Source organism: Nyctereutes procyonoides, unplaced genomic scaffold, assembly GCF_905146905.1.
Source record: "Nyctereutes procyonoides isolate TBG_1078 unplaced genomic scaffold, NYPRO_anot_genome, whole genome shotgun sequence".
NCBI lineage: Eukaryota > Metazoa > Chordata > Mammalia > Carnivora > Canidae > Nyctereutes > Nyctereutes procyonoides.
Window position 1 is genome coordinate 21557594 of NW_026575044.1, and position 21024 is coordinate 21578617.

Sequence of the window (21024 nt, forward strand, 5' to 3'; positions counted from 1 at the left end):
ACACTTCTACTTGCCCCATTTAACTTCTTGGGGAAGAGTGAGAAAAGGTCACTGAAAGCACTCTGTTAATAGCAAAGTGCTAAATAAGCCTAGAGGTTCCTCACCTGCATTTGGAGACCCTCTGTAAGGTCTCTGCTGATCTTAGTGTCTCCTGAAGAACAGAGCTCTAAATGCATGTAGACCCCCAAGAATTAGTTGCAGCTCTGCCTCCAGCCTGCAGAGAGCTATCATCACGTTCACCTTCTATGGGGTGTGGCTTCACAAGGGGAGGCATGCAGACTTTGTCTCCCTCTGTGTGGCTCGCCCTTGTTGGGTGGACTGTGCTGAGCCCTCATGTGGGGGGCAAGGGACCCCAGGGAAGGGGGGACCTTACGTAGAGACCAACGTGAGATATCCCATGAAACATGTTTTCCTGATGAATTTCTCCCTGACTGGCCTTTTAAGAAATAAAAAATAAAAAAAATCCCTATTAAAAAAAAAAACAAAAAACAAACCCTCTGAGGTTAGGAAAAAACCCTCTAACTAATAAGGTTCCACCAAGTTCACCTACATCTTGCTTCTGCCCCAGTTTCCTCATCCACAAGAGAGGTACCTTCAAATTCCAGCTTCCTTTTTTTGCGTGATTACCAATGCCATGGTTATAATGTGAAAATACACACTCCTGAAGGACTGTGAGGGACCATACTTACACTGCTTAAAATAGCATAAAAAGCAAATAGATATCAAACTGCAAAACCTACTACCTTACCCCATTTTATCTTACGTCCTGGAAAGTCAGTGAAAGGAAGAGAAACGGTAGTGCTAATAAGTACTTCCTTGAACACAGTTGTAAAGAAATACAGCCAGGAAACATAAATACTACATTTAGGCTTTTGATGACTTCTCATATCTTATTTCAAACTGCCTTTATATTTACAGTGTGGGGAAAAAATAGTCCTAACTCGTAATCAGAAAATAAAAAGAAAGCTATTTCACATACCAGTATAAATAATTAGCCAATGTTGAGTTTTTGCAGGCTCTTGATATCAAGAAGGTACAGAGATCTTGCTGAAAGAATTAAAAGAAATGTAAATTTATTACCATCTGCTATTAATAAGGGGAAAAGAAGAGAGTCTACATTTGTCTATCAGTTTTCATCTATATATCTGTCACAGATCAGATTTTTACATATCCATCTATTCCTTCATCCTTCCATCCAATATTTATTCTAAATCAGGCAATATATGAGAGGCTAATGACACCATGGTTCACAGAGTTACTTGTCCTACTGAAGTTTAACATTTAGTGGAGAAGAGAGACATCAAAGAAACTCAGAAAAAATTTAGATCGGGAGGTCACAAAAGGCAGCGACGGGGATGTGATACTAGGCGAGCCCAAAATGACACTATGGACAGAGGCCCTAAACTTGACTGTTCAAGAAATTTTAAAAAGGCCCAGTGTAGCTAAAATACGGTGAACATGAAAGTAAAGGAAGCTGAAAAGATAGGCAAAGCCCAATTGTGCAAGACCTTTAAGGTCACACTATTAAGTATAGATTTTGTTTGCAAAGCAGTGGATATTGAACAAAAGATCTTAAGCAGGAAGGTGAGATGATCTGATTTCCATTTTATGAAAATGACTCCAGCTGCTCTGAGAAGATCTCAGAGGCCTGAGATCAGTTAGGATGTTATTATAGGAGTCTACAAGAGTGAACTGTGGGAGCAGAGATGGAAAGAAATAGATTTTTAAAGCATTTGGTAAGTATAATTAATAAGACTTGCTGATGGAAAAGGAGGAGGAAGGAAAGAAAGGAATTGACATTAACTCCCAAATTTATGGATTTAGCAAATGGGTTGATTGGCTACATCACCGATGGAAATTCCAACTGAGGAACAATAGGTTGAAGTGTTGTATTCAGGAGAGAGAGTTGTAGTTTTAAATATTAACTTGAAATGCCTGTCAGATATACAATGGAGATCAAGTAGGGTTTGGGATATATGAATTTAAAACTCAGATGAGAGAAATGTGCAAGACGTATAAATTTGAGTTTATCAGTACAGCCTGGGGCAAGAGTATAAATTGAGAATAGAAGAGAACCTTGAGGAACATTAAGATGTCAGGCAGCAGAGAAAGTGCTGACAAAGGAAACTAAGAAGGAACAGTCAGAGAGGTGGGGGGAAAACATGGGCTGTACAGTATCATTTAAACCCTGAGAAGAATCCTTCAAGAAGGGAGCTATTTGGGGCACCAGGGTGGCTCGATGGTTGAGCATCTGCCTTTGGCTCAGGTCGTGATCCCTGGGCCCTGGGATGAGTCCTGCATCACACTCCCTGCAGGGAGCCTACTTCTGCCTCTGCCTGTGTCTCTGCCTCTCTCTCTGTGTCTCTCATGAACAAATAAATAAAATCTTAAAAACAACAAAAAAAGGGAGCCATTTACTTTGCTGAATACTGCAAATAGGAACTGAGAAGTATACATAATCACAAACATTCAAGTTATTTACTACTTTAGCAAAGGAATTTTGAATTAACAATGGGAAGCAAAGGCCAGAATGATGTGAATTAAAAACTGGGGAGAAAGAAAAAAGGAAGAGTCAATATTTACAAAAAACTCCTTTTAGAAGGGAAACTCCCTTTAATACTTTTAGAAGCTTGATCTTATTTAAAGGGAAATAAGAAAATAAGGTGTGGTTTCAAAGGACGGTGGCAAGGAAGTTTTTGTTTTGTTTCGTTTCTGAATTTTTTATTTTTTTATTTTTTGTAGATTTTATTATGGGAGTTCAATTTGCCAACATATAGTATACACCCAGTGCTCATCCCATCAAGTGCCCCCCTCAGTGCCCATCACCCAGTCACCCCATCCCCCTGCTCACCTCCCTTTCCACTACCTCTTGTTATTATTTCCCCAGAGTTAGGAGTCTCTCATGTTCTGTCACCCTTTCTGATATTTCCCACTCATTTTCTCTCCTTTCCCCTATAATCGTTTCTGAATTTTTTAGATGGGAGATACTGACATATTTGAATATTTCTACCAGGAAAAGAAGAGAGCATATCTTTGAATGGAGCTGTATTTTGTCTGTGTAGGAAAACAAGGAAAGCATGAAAAAGGATTACCTCTGTAAATCTGGTGATGGGAAATTGAGACCAATCTTACCCAGAGACTTCTATTTTTTTCCATTAAGTGTGAGGCAGAACACGAAGAAGAAAGTAGAGAAAGTATGAAATAGGCACTGCAGAGCAGGGAAAGCAACCCACCCAGAGGAATGTAAGATGGCAGATGTTGAGTGTCCATCTGATGTCTGTGATCATGAATTTACAGGGATGCCAACATGCTAGGCCATGTGCTTCTTCAGCAATATTAAGGCTTAGAGCAATTAGGTAATTAATTAGGCTTATCAAGGGTTGAGATTTTACCAAGGGAACTGAAAGTACTAATAAAAGAATGATTAAAATGCTGAGCCATGGGATAAAAGATATATTCAGAGGAAAGCAAATATTGAAGGAGGCTGATGAACAAATAAAGTACAGATCAATGGATTAGAAGTTTCTATGTGGTAGGGCTATTTCGGAAAGTAAGCTAAAGTAATAAAAGGTTATTATCACAAAGCAGATATGCCAGTGCTTTCAGAGGTGGCAAGAAACTTATCTCTAATTTTAGAGCTAAAACCTTAGCACTAGATTTTAAATGTGCAACATTTAAAAGCCCAGTAGGGAAACACCTCAATCAGAAAGTCGTAATACCAAATCCATGAATTTAACAGGTAGAATCTAAGCCTAAAGTTTATCTTTGACTTGAGGAGAAGGATATTACATTTTTATATAATTTTATATATACATATATATAAAAATATGCACACACACAATTTTATATATATATAAATAGAAAACACAGATTTCATTTGACAGTATACTTTTTTTTTTCCATTAAAATACTATTGACAGAGCATAGATTGATTGGAAAGAATTAAATTTAAAAACATTTGTGAGGAGTGCCTGGGTGGCTCAGTCAGTTGAGCATCTGCCTTTAGCTCAGGTCATGATCTCAGGGTTCTGGGATGGAACCTCACCATTGGGCTCCCCACTTAGCAAGGAGTCTGTTTCTTCCTCTACCTTTGTCCTTCCCCCTGGCTCATGCTCTTTCTCTAATAAATAAAATCTTAAAAAAATAAATAAATAAATAAAAACATGTGAAACAAGAAACCTGTACTATAAATTTTTAAACTCAATTTAGGTAATTTTAAAAAATTTTAAAACTAGAAGAAAAAAATGTGCTTTAGGAAAAAAAGTGATTTCATATTGAAGTTCAGAGATATAAGAAGAAATCGTAAATATTTCTAAATAGTTACTGATTGTATACAATGATAATATTATCTCATTAGGGAGTTAAATAAGAAAGAACTACATCACTGGATAAAAGTGACATACAAGTAAAGAGGCATACTGTTTTGGAGAAGGATAATACTTTTTATGCCAAACTTAAAGGATGGATGTTAAAATATCTAGCCAGCAAAAGAAATGAGAGACAATATAACCTCCAAGCTGAGGACAGAGACAAATGATAGGAAGAGGATCCAGCCAAATATAGGTAAGGGAAAAATATATAAGGATAGAAAGTATCACCATTTAAGATGATGAAATAAATCAAAATAGAGCTCTAATCACAATAAAAATGGAGGAAAAGTTTTAGTTAAAAGACAATAGTGTTAAACTGGATTAACAAATGAAATCAAGCTATAGGATATTTTCCAGAGATAAACCTAAATATAAGGACCCAGAAATACTGAAATGAAAAGGAATCAAAAGTATACCGGTGAATACTAACCAAGACAAAGTACTATTTCTATCAGACAAAACAGACTTTAAAGCAAAATATATCACTCAAAATAATGTAGTAGTAATAACAGTGATAAAAGATTCAATTTACTTGAATGCACCTAATAAAATAGTTTCAAAATATTTAAAGCAAACATCAACAGAAAAAGAAGGAGAAACTGACAATTACACCATTATGCATAATGGGGGGGGGGAGATTTTACCCTAAATCTTAAGATATCAAGCACAGGAAAATATCAGGAAAGGGTTCATTAACACAATGAATGAGCTTGTTCTAGTGACATTCATGTAATGGTATTCCCAACGATTGGGGAATATATCTTCTCTTCAAGAATCCAGAGAATTAATGGAAAATTACCATATTTCAACAATGAGAGTAAGTGTCTATTTTCTAACATTTGGCCACACATACATAGTGCTCTCCTAAAACTCCAAGAACAGGTAAAGGAAAGAGGAAAAAATGCAAGAGAATCCTCAGGTGTCAGAGAGGAAACAAGGATGTTGGTATGTGCAGTGATAAGCAATGAATTTCAGTTTGGCTGGATACCACCTGACATTTCTAAACACTGAACTGTTTACGAGTCTCTTAAAGGTGATGACTGCTTATATAGTATTATTACTCTGCTGGAGGGAACAAGAGGGAGAAAGTACTCAAAAGGAGTCCCAGTGCTTTCTGGGATAGCTTGAATAAGCTAAACCCTTTACAAACTATTCAGCTGAGAAAAAAAAATGGGTTTAATCATTGAGTAATAACAGGTAGGTCCAACAGTTACAAGAGAAATATGAGAAATATATATAAACTATTTTTATTTTTAGTCTAAAAGTTCTGAGTCATAGTGTGTAAAACTATTCTGAATATAACATTCAGAATCCAATCACTTCACACAATCTTCAATGTAAACTACCCTAGTTCAAACCGCCAACAAGTCTAATGCAGATTATTTTCAATAGCTTCCAAGTAAAAGTCATTTGATAACATGGCCTGCTTGATTCCTGCTCTTTTTCTGACTCCTTCTTTTACTGTGCTCCCTTCTGCTCACTCCCCAGAGCCAGGATCCTCTGGTGTTCCTCTTACACTTATGCTCTGGTCCTCAAGCCCCTGCTGTTCCCTCTGCCTGATAAATACTCTCCCCAGACCACTTGCATGGTTACTCCCTCACTATATCACCTTTACAAGATGTCAGTTTCCCAAGGAGGCACTCCCTGACCACTTTTCAAAATTGCAACTGTCTAACCTCACCCCAAAACCTCCTCTAACATCCTACTCTGATTTATTTTTCTCCTTAGAAAGTAGATATCATTATTTCTTCTACTGTATATAAATATTATTGACTACCATCAGTACAAACACTACAATATAATCTCCATGAAGACAAAGATTTTGACCTCATCATCCCCAGCACCTTGAATATTTCTGGTACGTGATTAAAAGCTCAAAAAATATGTGTGAAAGAATGAATTACTGAACCAATATATCTGTATCTTAGATTTGAAAAAGCAAAACAATTAAATTGGTGCTAAATGATTTCTTAAAGGGCTCCCTTAAGGATTCTATGATCCTGTAATTTAAAATTCTTTTTTTTTTCAATATTTTCTCTTGTATCAAGAGGTAGGCAGATATCAAACTCTGGTTAACAGTAATAAAAACAGGAGTCATTCAGTCTTCAACACTACTACTAAAATTCGACTAAAATCAATATATACATATGTTAATAAAAAATCAAGTGAACTTCCTAGTATCAAAGTCCATATTATTTGTTTTCAACATCAGAGATGTGAAATGTTCTCAAATTAGAAGTCTTAGGGAGAAATTCAACAACACACTACATCAACTTCTGCAAATATACTTCCAAATGTACTTTCAGAGTAGTCGTAGGCTTTTTGGCCTGTTTTACCTCAAAAATCAGTCTATTTATTTAGGAAGATTTCACTTAATTTTTCTGTATAAGAACAGCTACTTAGTATACAAGTATCAAAGTCATACATTTCTACAATGTAATCACAACACCAACAATTACAGCAATGTTCACAAATATGTTCACAATAAATATTCTGAGTTTCCTTAATATTTAAGCCCAGTTTATTTTCATATTGCATATTAATCCATTTATTTGCCCAAAGCACCAATAAAAATGCCTTGAATTGAAGATTTTCTGGCACTTTTTGCTGAGAGGAAACGTCATAAACATGCATCATAAAACAAGTAATTTAATAAAGTTGTAATATTTAGTTTATTAATCAAAATCAATGCTTTAAAGACCAACATAAAATATTTATCTGGTAAGATAGCTCCCGTAGGAAACTTGAAAAGCTTTGTACCTACCTCTAGATTTTCACCATCTGAACTGTCTTTTGTTTTAGATGCAGGAGGAGGGGAAGACACTGGAGGAAGAGGGCTGTTTATAATTTGGGAGCTGAAAAAATAACAGGAGATATCACTGACATGTAAAAATTCCGTTAAGAGAAAATACTTCACCTTCTCTTAGACTTTTTTAGCACAGTTTTTTTTTAAGCACAGTTTTGTCTGGTTAAAGCACCATTTCTAAATCATGTTCTGTGCAACACTAGAGTCACAGTATGTCCTGAGAAAAGCCTACAGTAAAAAAAATATGGGTAACAGCCTCTTGGAAGATTTTTGTGCAAGCTGATATATTAAAGGTTTTGATAAATACTATAGTTTTTTTTTAAAGTGTATTTTAATTTAAACGAGCATTTCCCAAACATATCTGAACACAAGACCATCCCATCTCTTTTTTATCTTTTTAAAATCATATAAATTAGTAACCAGCAGACCATAATTTGGGAAATACTGGATTACATTTTACATCTTGTCATAAAATCTTAATAGACTTCTAGTAAAAGATTTTAGGTGAACTAAGGGAGGAGGCAGGTATATAAATAAACATGACTGGAGACTGAAGGCCTTTAATATATGGTGGGAGACAAAGTAAGAGGGTCCTGTCTCTTCTCTTAAAAATAGAAAAATATAAAGCAGCCAGGACAAGAAAAAAAATTATTTTTCCCATTTTTGAGTTCTTCTTCAAATGAAACACAGAAGATAAAGAACAGCAGTATCATAATCACAATGAAAAATTTAGAAATACAATCTTGAGTTCATGTGAAAATTGCAATAATTGGACTAATTCAGGAAATCTGAACTCTAGACCTCATCTGTCATTAACAAATCTCATGACCTTCACAAAATAACTGTTTAATGACTGGGTTTCTTACCCAAAGGTTCCTATTCATCTCAACTTTTAAGACTTCATGAAAAGCAAAATGGCAAAGTAAAAACAACATGGGCTTTGGGCTTTGAAGTCAACTCTACCATTTGCAGGATAAAAGCCTCTGGACAATTAACTTCTTGTTCAGTCCATCTCTAAATTAGGGATAGGAACACGTACTTCAGAGGACTATTAAAATGAGTTAAGTCTGTGGACCACCTTGCAGTGTCTGCTACAGAGATGGGAGTTCTTAATTGTTACTATTGTTAACAGCTTTTAATTCAAGTACCATACTTTTTTTGTTGTTGTTATAACTACTAAAGAGGTGAAAAGCGGCCAATAAAACATACCATAAAATATTTGAGTTCACTAACATGCCCCATCTTTCACTTTATTTTTGCATGAACAGGAGTAGTCTCTAATCCTTACTGAGCACTATCCTAAATGCTTTATGTATATTATTAACTCATTTAATCTTCCAACAGCCCTCAAAGATTAGTTACTATTATTATATCCCCATTTTTAAGATGAGAAACTGGGGCCACACAGAGAATATGCACCTTCCACAAGCTTACACAGCTATTAAGTGGCAGAGCAGAGATTTTCACTCAGGTATTCTGACTCCACAGCTTGCAAAACACAGCTCTGTAACACAGTAATGTGTGCTCTGTGAGTACATAAGCTACATTCATTGGTACAACTTTAAACTTAGTACAAACTAAGGTTCAGTATATCTGGGGAAAAAGGAAAAGAGAAGAAGTCTGAAGAGGGGGGAGACTATTATATTTGAAAATAAGCCCTCCCTGGATAGTCATACCTATCTATTTCTGTAGAATTTATTCCAGAATTTGACACACTCTCTGACACTGAACCCTGACTATCCTTCTTGGTAGGTTCTAATCCATTCTTTATGTCATCAAAATTTTCATATTTGAGAGCTTGGACCAGCTGTAATAGGTACATCAACAAATCCTGGAAAACAAACAAACAAAAAATAAGCTAATATTAGAAAAACAAATGCAATATGATTACAGACATCATTTATTCCTAAATATCAAGTGAACAGTTTAGTTTCATCTACCACTTAGCAGCTGTGTTGCCTTTGACAAGTTACTAAGCTATTTTAGTTCTTGGTGCCTCACTGGGTCCTCATCTGTAAAATGGACATAATCACATATACCTAGAGATGAGTTGTGAGGATTAAATCAGTTAATAGAAGAAAGTCACAGAACAGTGTCTGGCACAGAGTAAATGACCCATAAATGCCTTGTTGAAAGCAGTACCCAAAAAACAAAGCAAAAAACAAAAACAAGGATTAAGATGGTTCACATAAAACTAAAAAAATTAAGGAAGGATCCTTTTCTCAGCAATAGATCAGATAATGGCATTTTAGGTCTACGATTTCATAAGAAACTCCAATTTTTCAAGTTCTAAAAGAATTTCTGTTTCATGAGCTTTTCTGCTTAGGATTTTTTTTGGATATTGAATTCCTTGAAAGGTCAAGTTTTAGAGAATTTGAATTTGGGTGGCTTCTTAAATGAAAAATCCTATAAAACAGACATTTTAATTGTAACCCTCTTGGTTAAGAGAAAAGCTTACTTCCTACCAACTAGCAATAATAGCTTAAAGAAAACAAATACCTAAGCCTAAATTTCCCATACTGCTATTGACAACCAACAGGATAATTAGGACTCAACGTGTCAACAAAGTAGTCTCCTGAGTTTTCCTTTAACATAAAAAGACTCTTTAGGTTTAATGTTAAGGATGGAAATGTTTCCTGTCATACTCTCTATAAATATCATACTCTCTTGGCCCTTCTCAATGGCTGTGAAGAAAACTCCAAAAATCTCCTTTTAAAAAGAATTACAGTCTGAAAAAATTCACAAAACTCAAACACTTCTTAAAAGTATCATTATCTTCAAGGTCCAGCTGACACTCACCCAGTTAGCTCCTCAAAAGTCATAATTAGATGATGGTTTGAAACTTGGTGACCGCCACCTCAATCTCAGTCTCCTCTTTATTAGGCCCACAAGCCAAGTGAAATCCCCTACAAAACTTCAGGGCACACAGTTTCCTTCCCTATTTGTAACAACTATAGAATCTGTACTTAATTGCTAAACTATTATCTCCACAATTTATTACAAACATCGTGAAGACAAAGATCACTTCCAACAACCTAATTTTCTTTCACTTAATACATATATTTTTTCATAACTTTTTTCTTACATTGACATAGTCAACATTTTTATCATTATAATACACAAGAATTCACCACTAAATATGATTTTGTTACAAAAAAAATTAAATGAAAAGTTAAAGGCTTATTCATTCACATTCAAATGTTGATTATCAGTGGCCAGAGAAAACAAATGACTGTATCAAAGCACCTCTATAAGTGTTCTGCTTCTAAAAACCATTTTTTTAATTGGAGCAAGAAACATCTGATTTTCTACCATTCTTTGGAGACTTATGACATCTAATAGCAACAGGCATGCTTTTTCTAAGGAAAAAAAGGTGAATTACATAACAGAAAGTTGATTAATATATTTAAAGAGAAGTATCTTTCTCAGAAGGTAACCAAGTAAGTTTCACTGCTAGCCTTCCTTACTAAGGCATGCTTCAAAAATGCTGTTGAATATATCACCTGTTATGTTTTCCCCATTATAGAAGACTTACCACGTGAAATCAAAAAGGCTGTATTGGTAAATTCCCAGGAAGGAGGAATTCAGAAGAAAACCTTCCTCTTTTTAAGTCACTCATTACTATCTGACTTGTTGGGCTGGTATTCTATAGTCAAACTGTACTTTCCTTCATTTGTACAAAGTCAGTTTGCTCATTATTTAGCCACATCTTGAAACACATAAAATTCCTCCAAGCATGAAGGACATAAGCATCCGAGTAAAACAAAAGAAAAAAAAAATCAGGTTTTCAACTGAGACATTTCAGTAAAATTTCCCCAAGAGCTATGGAGTATTATCTAGATAGTTATCACCATTCCTCTTAATAACAAGTTAATTCTAATGTTTTAGAGTGCACAGGCCAAGTTCCATGTCAAAAATCATTCACCGACTGCCCATTTCTTATTGAATGAAGAGTAATTCTTCATATAGGCATTTACAGTGAGAAAGACATGGGTTCTGATCTTACTTCCTGAACAGCTAGCTACACTCAACCCACATTCCTGTTCAAGTGAAATACTTTCTATTTTTTCTTATACTTTTCCGTCTCCTTGCCTTTGCTCATACTGGTCTCTCCACTTAAAATGTAAAGTCACGTCCAACTGTGAAAATTTACTCTTCCTTCAACATCTCAAATGTCACTTCCTCCTCAAATTCTATGGGGCATCTCCCCTTTTGAGCCATACAGCAATAAGAAATATGGCTTTTAAAAAATTCCCATATGGAATATTAGCAAATTCAATTCTGAAAGGTATTCAAAGATTGGGAAGACTTATATTACAAATGTGTGGCTACATTAGGAAATTCACCAGCACAGATTTCACATATAGCACATATTATATGCTGATGTTTTCCATACAGCACAATGCTATATCCACAAAATATAGCAACACACCTAACATTATAACAAGAGAAATCACCAAAGTGATTAGATAAAACATAAATATTAAAACATAGCTTTTTATTTAACTAACTAAAAGAAGTAAGAGATAAAAGGGGTGAGGTAGTTCATAACAGTAACAACTGTCAGGGAATAAATCTATTTTTAAAATGTATAAAATTTTTCTAACAGGAAGACTTCAATGAATACAAAAGTCATGTCTCCAGAAGCAAAGGTTTAATATTATAAAGTTGTCAATATTTTCTAACATAATATATAAATTTAATGTAATTCCACTTAAGATTCTGGTGGAGTTTTAAGAAAATGAAAAAGTTATCTTAAAATTCTTGGAAAGAATAAACATATAAAAATTATACAGAAAATTACAAAAAAGAAAAAAGAGGGGAAGGATTTGTCCAATCATGTTTAATGTTCTTGTGAAGCAACTGTAATTTTTTTAAAGTATGATACAAGTCCCAAAATAAAAAATTCATAGAGCATTATCAGCAAAATGTAAAAGGAATGTATCTCTTGGCCTAACAATTCCAATTTAAGCTACTTACTTAACAATACAGAAATATGTATACATAAGTCTATTCCCTAAAATATAGTATAGGAAAAGCTATATAACTATCAAAAGAAGCTGACTGGTTAAATAAATTATAAATTAAAATTGCAGTAAAATACTATGCTGCTGTTTAAAAAAAATAAGGTAGGGATCCCTCAGTGGCTCAGTGGTTTGGCGCCTGCCTTCGCCCAGGGCGTGACCCCAGGATACCAGGGTCGGGTCCCACACCAGGCTCCCTGCGTGGGGTCTGCTTCTCCCTCTACCAGTGTCTCTGCATCTCTCTCTCTGTGTCTCCCGTGAGTAAATAAATAAAATCTTAAAAAAAAAAAAAAAAGATAAAAATTTTAAAAATTAAGAAATTTTAAAAAATAAGGTAGATCTACAGGTACCTATAAAGTCTAGAAACATAGTGTTTTTTCACAGATTAAAGATGCCCTTCACTTGATGGGATGAGCACTGGGTGTTATACTATATGTTGACAAATTGACTTTAAATTTAAAAATGTAAAAAAAAATATAAAAATAAAATAAACATGCCCTTGACATCACTTGCCTTGATATTCATTTGCCTATGTTTCCAGACTTCATGGAAACAAATGTGTTGATAATGAGAAATTGTACAAGATTATACTGTTCAATTAAGAAGTTTTTAATGATATGATTATTTTAATATAAAATTTACATAATATAAATGTTCAATCTTTCTGCATATATGCATGAGTACAGCTTTCATAACTATGCCCTACATAATCTTTCCCCATAGCTGGCCCTTCCCAATGGCTGGAGACATAAGCAGCAATTAGCACTACTTTTGAGGATAGGAAACAGAGGTAAGAATAATATACAGTGTTCCCAAAAACATATATATATAGGTACACAAAGTCAGAGAGAAGAAAAAATTCGTCTTAATATACATCTGAAGAATCAGTATTAACTGATTAATTAAAATTAAAAGGCCTTTTTTTTAGCTGTGTATATATAATTTATCACTAAACTAAGTTCAGAGAAAGAAAAATCAAGAGATAACCATCATACTATTTATGCTCTCTAGGTATCTAAAACCACACGGGAAGCCTGGGTGGCTCAGTCAGTTAAGCGTCTGACTCCTGATTTCGGCTCAGATCCTCATCTCAGGGTCATGAGGTTGAGGCCTGCATAAAGTCCCCTTGACCTGCTCCACTCAGCCAGGACTCTGCTTCTCTCCTTCTCCTTCTGCCCCTCCCACCACTCATGCACACACACACTCTAAAATAAATAAATAAATATTTAAAAAAAAAATAAAACCTCAAGGAAACCTACCATATTTTGCAGTTTAAAATGTACACGATGTTTCTACCATTATCCTCTACATTGTAACAAAAATTGTAAGATGGTCTAGAAATTCATGCAGTACCTGCATGAATATATGACTATCACCAGAGACCATAAATATTTAGCTTTTAATTAAGATTGTGAGGGAACTAAAGTGAGACAATCAAAATGATAACTTATAATTTTTCTACTTAAATTCTAAACCCACATCAGGAGGCTGTCTTGACTACAGCCCAGAGGCCTTTAGCCAAACTCTATGACTCATGTGAAACATGGGGAATTAATGATTTAAGTTAAATTTCTAGTGAATTTTGAAATAAGTATTTCAGTATTTCCACATTTCAATTTTTATTTATTTTTATTATATTGTTTTTTTTAAAAAGATTTATTTTTTTATTTATTCATGAAAGACACACACACACACACAGAGAGAGAGAGAGAGAGAGAGAGAGCGAGAGAGAGAGAGGCAGAGAGAGAAGCAGGCTCCATGCAGAGCCCAACATGGGACTCAATCCCGGGTCTCCAGGATCAGGCCCTGGGCTGAAGGTGGCGCTAAACTGCTGAGCCACCGGGGCTGCCCCACATTTCATTGTCTTTACTGTAATACAATAAAGACAATGAGAAAGAAAGAAAATATACTGAATCAAAATGCTTAGGATTGCTTTTTAACAGGAAAGTGAAAAACACCCTACACTAATACAATTATACAATATCTGAGAGTTGCCTCCAAATAATCTGGTGGAGGGCAGGGAATCCCGAAGAAGAAATAAGTGGTATTACAGATGAAACAAGACCATCTATGAGCTGCCAACTGCTGAAGATGAGTAAATTATATGTGAGCATTCACTACACTATTTACTGTTTACATTTTACTATAATTAAATACAGACATACATTGACCTTATCGACCTTAGTAAATGCTGTTTTGCCACTACGAATTTAAAATGATTTTTTTAAAGATCTTCAATATTAGTTGTTCTATGGGATCAACATTCCTCTATATATCAAGGCCTGAGAAGAGTTATCCCATATCCCATAAGCTCTGCAGGCTAGCTATAAACTATTAAGTTATGTTTGGAAAAGACATCCACTCTATAAAAATTAATAAGTAAAAAAAAATTGCTGGATTACTCTATTTTATTAGAAATTACTAAAATTCAAAATCCAGCAATGCTTTGTGTTGACATAGAGTATTCCTCCTTCCCTGGTGGCTTTAAATGTAATATAAATAGCCAGCACACAGTTTGCAGTATTTGGTTTCCAGAGGATTCAAAACCACCTTCAGAAAATCTACATATACATATAATTGTCAGCAGCTGAAAGTTTAAAGGAGAAGTTTGAAGGAGAATAAGATGACCATGCATCTCTATGCTTTAAAGGCCCCAAGGGCTTTTCAAGGCTGCAATTAAATGTGGCTTGTTGTATACTGACTGATAGAGGGGATCTGAATTATTCCCTAGCTGGTGCTGCATTAAACCATTTTTCATTAGAATTCCTTTTTCCAGACAGAGCAATACAAGCTCTGCTGCCAGGTAAATGTCCTGGGAGAGATTGTCCTATCATGTAACAGATCAGGAAGTAAATTTTCATTTCACAGAAGAGTCCTTGGAGGAATATTTTAATTTTACTTCTGAAAACACACCTAGTATATCCTCTTCCCTTCTAAAAATCTCTCTCCCCATGCCAGCCCACCCCTCACCTCCTTTCTCTCTCTCTCTCTCTTTCTCTCTCTCACACACACAGGCACATATACAGGGTGGTGGTGGAGTGAGCCTATAATCAGGCTCTAGTTTAAAATGTACCCAGTCTGGGGCACCTGGGTGGCTCAGTCAATTGAGCATCTACTCTTGATCTCGGCTCAGGTCTTAATCTCAGGGTCATGAGTTCAAGCCCCACACTGGGACTCCCAGCATGGAGCCTACTTAAAAAAAAAAAAAAAAAGTACCCAAAGAGGAGTAATGAATAATAATGTACCTCATCATCTGCCTGTCGTAACCGGGCAACGGCATAACGCCTCACTGTTGGATTGGTGTAATGGGAAGATAACAGCTCCAAGGAGTCCTCTACATCCATTGGCTTCCATTTTCCTAGAAGTTCCAAAGCTTGTTTGGCCTCCTGAGGTAGATCCCAATTCACACATTTCAAGAATTTTGTCAAAGCCTAAAATCCGAAAAATTTTAAAATTAGAAACAACAGTATATTACCTGCGGTGAGAGAGGTCAAGGATGACTAGGCCGAGTTTCACTTGGTGCTGATGGCAGAGTCAGTCAAAGAGTCGATGACAGACTCCTTCTATAACCACTAAACATAGTTATACATGCGATCCTAGAAAAATACCCCAGAACAGAGGAAACATGGAAACAGGTACCCCGTACCTCTACATTTTTCAAGTTAAACCTCTTACAAAGCACTATGAATTTTTAAGTTTTCTTTGGCTTTTCATTTTCCTTTTCTATTTTAAAAATAGTGCAGGCCTCAAGGCATGGAAATAAAGAGATGAGGCATATTCTCACAAAACGTGTTAAAGACAACCTTCATTTTACAACATAAAATATTGCAGCCAATGAATGAAGAGTCAAGTGAGGGTAGAATCCCCACCACTAACCTCACTCTCAAACACCTCAGGATCTTTGGGTTTCCTAAATACTCCCACATGAGAGCTCAAACTAAATTAAGTATGTACTGCTCTTACACAGAGAATTAACTATTTAAAAAGACAGACAATGAAACAGAAACTCCACAGAAACAAGCATACAGATAAATACAGAAGCAGCAGCAAATATTCTATGATTCAGCTGCCTGTTCATTGTGTCTTTCTGGAACCTCACTTCTTTAGACAGGCAGCTTACCCATCTAAAGTTTTCACAGTATCATCCGGGTAAGTAAATGACCTCGGAGCATATCACTCATGGTTGCATACATTAATAAAAGCTCCTTTAACAAGGTTGTATACTTGTTTTCCAGTAAAAACAAAACAAAACAAAAAAACTATATTGTCACATCTTCCTACTGGGAACACTTTACAGACTGATCTCATTTTCTTCTTTCTCCATGATTTCATCTTTTGAACAAAGATAACTTTAAAAATTTAAATCAAAAAAAATGTAAAAAAAATTTTTTTTAATTTAAATCGCGGGGATCCCTGGGTGGCTCAGCGGTTTAGCGCCTGCCTTCAGCTCAGGGCATGATCCTGGAGTTCTGGGATCGAGTCCCACATCAGGCTCCCTGCGTAGAGCTTGCTTCTCCTTCTGCCTGTGCTCTCTGCCTCTCTGTCTCTCTCTCTCTCTCATGAATAAATAAAATCTTAAAAAAAAAATTTAAATTGCTACTGTACCCAACTAAAATCTCTTCATTAGTAAACTAATCAAGTTCTCAAGAAAATGTCCTTTTGGATAACAAAACACAATTACTGGTTGGTATAACATAAAATGAGCCTTGATGCCCACCTCTTAACTTATTCTTGATTTAACTAAATTAAGCAAAAAAGCACAATGGAGATTATCTGGTCCACTGCTCAAACTGTATATAATCTCAGTGAACATAAGTGCTTGCCCATCACCTCAAAATGGTGGACAAGCTACACCCAAAATCCAGGTCCGCTAATTCTCTCAGTCCATGCATTTTCCACCAGATGGTTCCCCCTTATCATTATGACACTGCCGTCTCCTAATTAGCTAAACCTATGCCCCTTAGAGCCATTATTCCACCAACACCCATCTCCTAAATCCATTCCCAATTCCAAACCATTATTTTTAGCAATATTTCCTGCATATCCCCTCAAGTTGATTCTCACTATACTACATATCTAGAGTTTGGCACAGCCTTCTAGCTAAGAGCCTTAATACCAGTTTCTCTTCTAATCACTTCATACAAACTCTCAGAAGCTCAAGTTGGAAATGATGTTAGAATGAATCTCCACCTGTCAACAGAAATTCATCTTTAACATCCCTGCCAAAAAGAGACCTAATATTAAGTAATTCCTAATATTTAAGTAATTACTTAAATTAATATTTAAGTAATGACTACTTTCCAAAGGTCTCATGGTTTTCATAGACAGTGAAGCCATTGTTACTGTTGTGAAACTGTAAGGTACCGAAAGACAAATATGTTTTCATGCAATTTCTTCCCATTGGTCAGTTTTAATGGAGAGAATGAGAATAAATTTAACCCCACCACATGGACAATTTTTCCAATAGTTGATGATAACCGTCATAGTTTTAGAGGGTGATTTCTCAGTAGATGATAGGATCAAATTTATAAAAATTTCATTCTCCCTCTATGCTTCAACCAAGTTAGCCTATTTTATACATGACTTTGTCTAACTCCTGTCTACAAGCTCTTCACCCAAACAGAAGCATCAACTTCAAAGGTAGCTTATCAAAGACTCAATTTTTCCAGTAAGTTTTCAGCAACTCAGAGCTTTTCATTTAGTAGTTGCCTTAATTTTACTCTTTCCATTCAAATGATGCTCTTCTAACTGCCAAGTGCTTTTGTGGGCATTCTTATCTCTACAACTGGGAGTCTGCATTCTGCAAAATTAGCTATCCATTTCTTCTGTATCTCCCCTGTACCATTTAGCACTGTGCTCCCTTTCTGTGTGACAACACATACCACCCTTTTAACTTATTCCATGAATTTATTTTTCACTTTTAAAATGTATTTCTATGCTGAATGTGGAAGCAAAGCAACACTTCTTAAATAACTACAGTGAAAACTTTTCCATTTCACAGTACATCAGCAGTCTTAATAGAAATGTGTGGAAATGTACTTATAAGCAAATCTTACAACATGCTGGTGTTCTCAATTCAATAACTGAAACAATCTAACTCCCAGATTCTCAGATTTACAGATTTGCTAGTAAGATTTATAGACCTTGCTGCCGCCGAGGAACTTAAATACAAAAAAGTTCACAACTTTATAGCGCTAAATGTCACCAACACAAAGAGGTAGTAGAATGAAGAAGGAAACAAGGAGAAGAGAGACAAGAAAAGTAGAAAGTATAAGAATTTGAACCAATAATAATGCTGACATCTAATTTCTGGCCCTTAGAAGATGCTGTATTGATGTATGTCAAAGTACAGGATTCAAATGATGTAATTTTATCCTTAGAGTGTCCACAGGTAACTGGTGAGTACATGCTTTAGAGCCAGAGTGTTTGGGGTCAAACCCTAAGTCCCAGCTCCATCAATTATTAGCTGAGTCACGAGGAGCACATCATTTAACTTTAAATGATTTATCTTATAAGGTTCTGGTATGGGACGCCTGGATGGCTTCAAAAGTCGAGCATCTGCCTTTGGATCAGGGCGTGATCCCAGGGTCCTGGAATCAAGTCCTGCATTGGGCTCCCTGCATGGAGCCTGCTTCTCCCTCTGCCTATATCTCTGCCTCTCTCTGTGTGTCAATCATGAATAAATAAACAAAATATTTTTTTAAAAAGGTTGTAGTAATAGTTACTGAATAGTAAATGTTTAGAAGAGTACTTTGTATATAATGAATATAAGCTAATTATTTTGTCATGATATTGTTTTTCTATTTCTGATGTTGAGTCCAACATCAAATGTTAACATTACCACATTTATTGCCACATTTTATACTAACAGCAATAATTTATTAACCTCCCTTCTGATCTTAGAACCTCCCCACTATTATCTCCTACTCTTAGAATTATCTCCTACTCTCACCATCACTTCAGAACTGAAAAAAATATGTTCACCATATATATCCCTATTTTTAACTTCTACCAAGTTAAGTTATTGGGAGTTTCTCATTTGTTGCTAAAGAGAAATCCATTTTTCTACTCTAGACACTTGACCAACACATGTGTGGTTTTCCATACCAAATAATACCTTAAATCTCTGAGGACACCAACTAGGTGTCTCACAATCTAATTCAATTTTAAACTACCTGGAGTTACTGAAGATTTCATTGGTTAAAAGGTCAGTCTTACAAAACTGCTTCCCATTTCAGATGCCAATTGCAAATTTGGGGTCCCCAGGTTGCCCACACTTCTATTTGACTTGGCTACAAATCAAATGTTACCAACAACACCTTCCTCAGGTTCAGTAATTTGCTATAACAGCTCACAAAACTCACAAAGTAAAAATACTTTATTATTGCCAGTTTATTATAGAGCAAACAAAATGAATAACCAAACAAAAAGATCCAAGGGGCAAAGTCTGGAAGAGTCCCACGCCAAGGAGCTTCTGTCCCTATAAAAGTCTGGATGTGCCACTCTTCTGTCACATGGATGCATTCGCCAACCCAGAAGTTCTACAAACCCTGTCATTTTGGTTTTTATGGAGGTTTTGTTAAACATAGGTATGATTTATTACATTTCTGGCCAGTGGTGATGAATGCAATTCATAGTGCCCCTCCCAGAGGTTAAGGGGCAGGGCTGAAAATTCCAACCCTCTAGTCACTTGGTTGGTTCCTCTAGCAACCAGTCCCATCAGGCAAGAGTCAATTCATTGGCATAAACTCAGGTGCTGTTGAAAGCGGCTTATTACGAATAACAAAAGACACTCTTCTCATCCCTACCAGTCAGGAGGTTCCCAGGGCTTTAGAAACTGAGCCAGAAACAAAAACTAAATATTTCTTACTATATTACAAAATTACATTTGTGCTTCTAATATTTCCAACTCAAAAATATCTCTTCACCCTGCTCCTTCCATTTGCCCTATTTCCTTATTTCAGGCACTCAAGCCTAACTCCTGGGAGATGTCACCAACTTATTTTATGCATTCTCCTCTCCTTACCTAGCCCTCCAATAATATCACTATCAAAATCATACACGAGCCTCCTAATTAGGTCTTTTTTCATTCTCAGATATACTCCAATCCACCTTGGTTTGACTTCCTTAAAACATTATTTCTTAAGACACATTCTGTTTTTAGTGGTTTCATATCACCAGTGAAACCCAACTCCCAAGTATAGAATTCAAGGCTCGGGATCCCTGGGTGGCGCAGCGGTTTGGCGCCTGCCTTTGGCCCAGGGCGCGATCCTGGAGATCCAGGATTGAATCCCATGTCGGGCTCCCGGTGCATGGAGCCTGCTTCTCTCTCTGCCTGTGTCTCTGCCTCTCTTTCTCTCTCTCTATGACTATAATACATAAATAAATAAATAAATAAATAAATAAATAAATAAATAAATGAATGAATGAATGAATGAATTCAAGGCTCGATCTGACTCCATCTTTTCTGTTTCATAACCAATCAGACAAATCTTTGTCTCTGAACCTAACACACTGCCTTACTCATGCTTCTTCCCCAGGAAAAATGATCATCAAATAAAAAATATCATCGAAGCTTATTCAAACTTAAGACCAATCTTCGCTCTGTGAAACTTCCTCCATATCACAACACATTGACCTTGTTCTACTCTACATTACTATACTAATTACCTAAATGTTTATTGAGAGTAACCTTTAATCAACTACATGCTTATGTTTCTCCATTTTGATTGTATAGAAATAGCCTTTCCCTAAAACAGTTTTTAATTTACATGAAGACAGAGAAATGGTATCTGGACACCCAGAGTCTTGAATAATATGAAGG

General features: G+C 35.8%; 1 protein-coding gene across 1 annotated transcript in view; it reads right to left on the minus strand.

Moving 5' to 3' along the window:
* PIK3C3 (phosphatidylinositol 3-kinase catalytic subunit type 3) overlaps positions 1–21024 on the minus strand; it is a 136135-nt gene that overhangs the window by 64435 nt on the left and 50676 nt on the right. The window contains exons 10-13 of the mRNA XM_055323835.1: positions 15446–15631; positions 8853–9007; positions 7135–7225; positions 980–1047 (exon numbers count right to left, since the gene is read on the minus strand). Coding sequence (XP_055179810.1) covers positions 980–1047; positions 7135–7225; positions 8853–9007; positions 15446–15631 — 500 coding nt within the window. The remainder of the gene's footprint in view (positions 1–979; positions 1048–7134; positions 7226–8852; positions 9008–15445; positions 15632–21024) is intronic.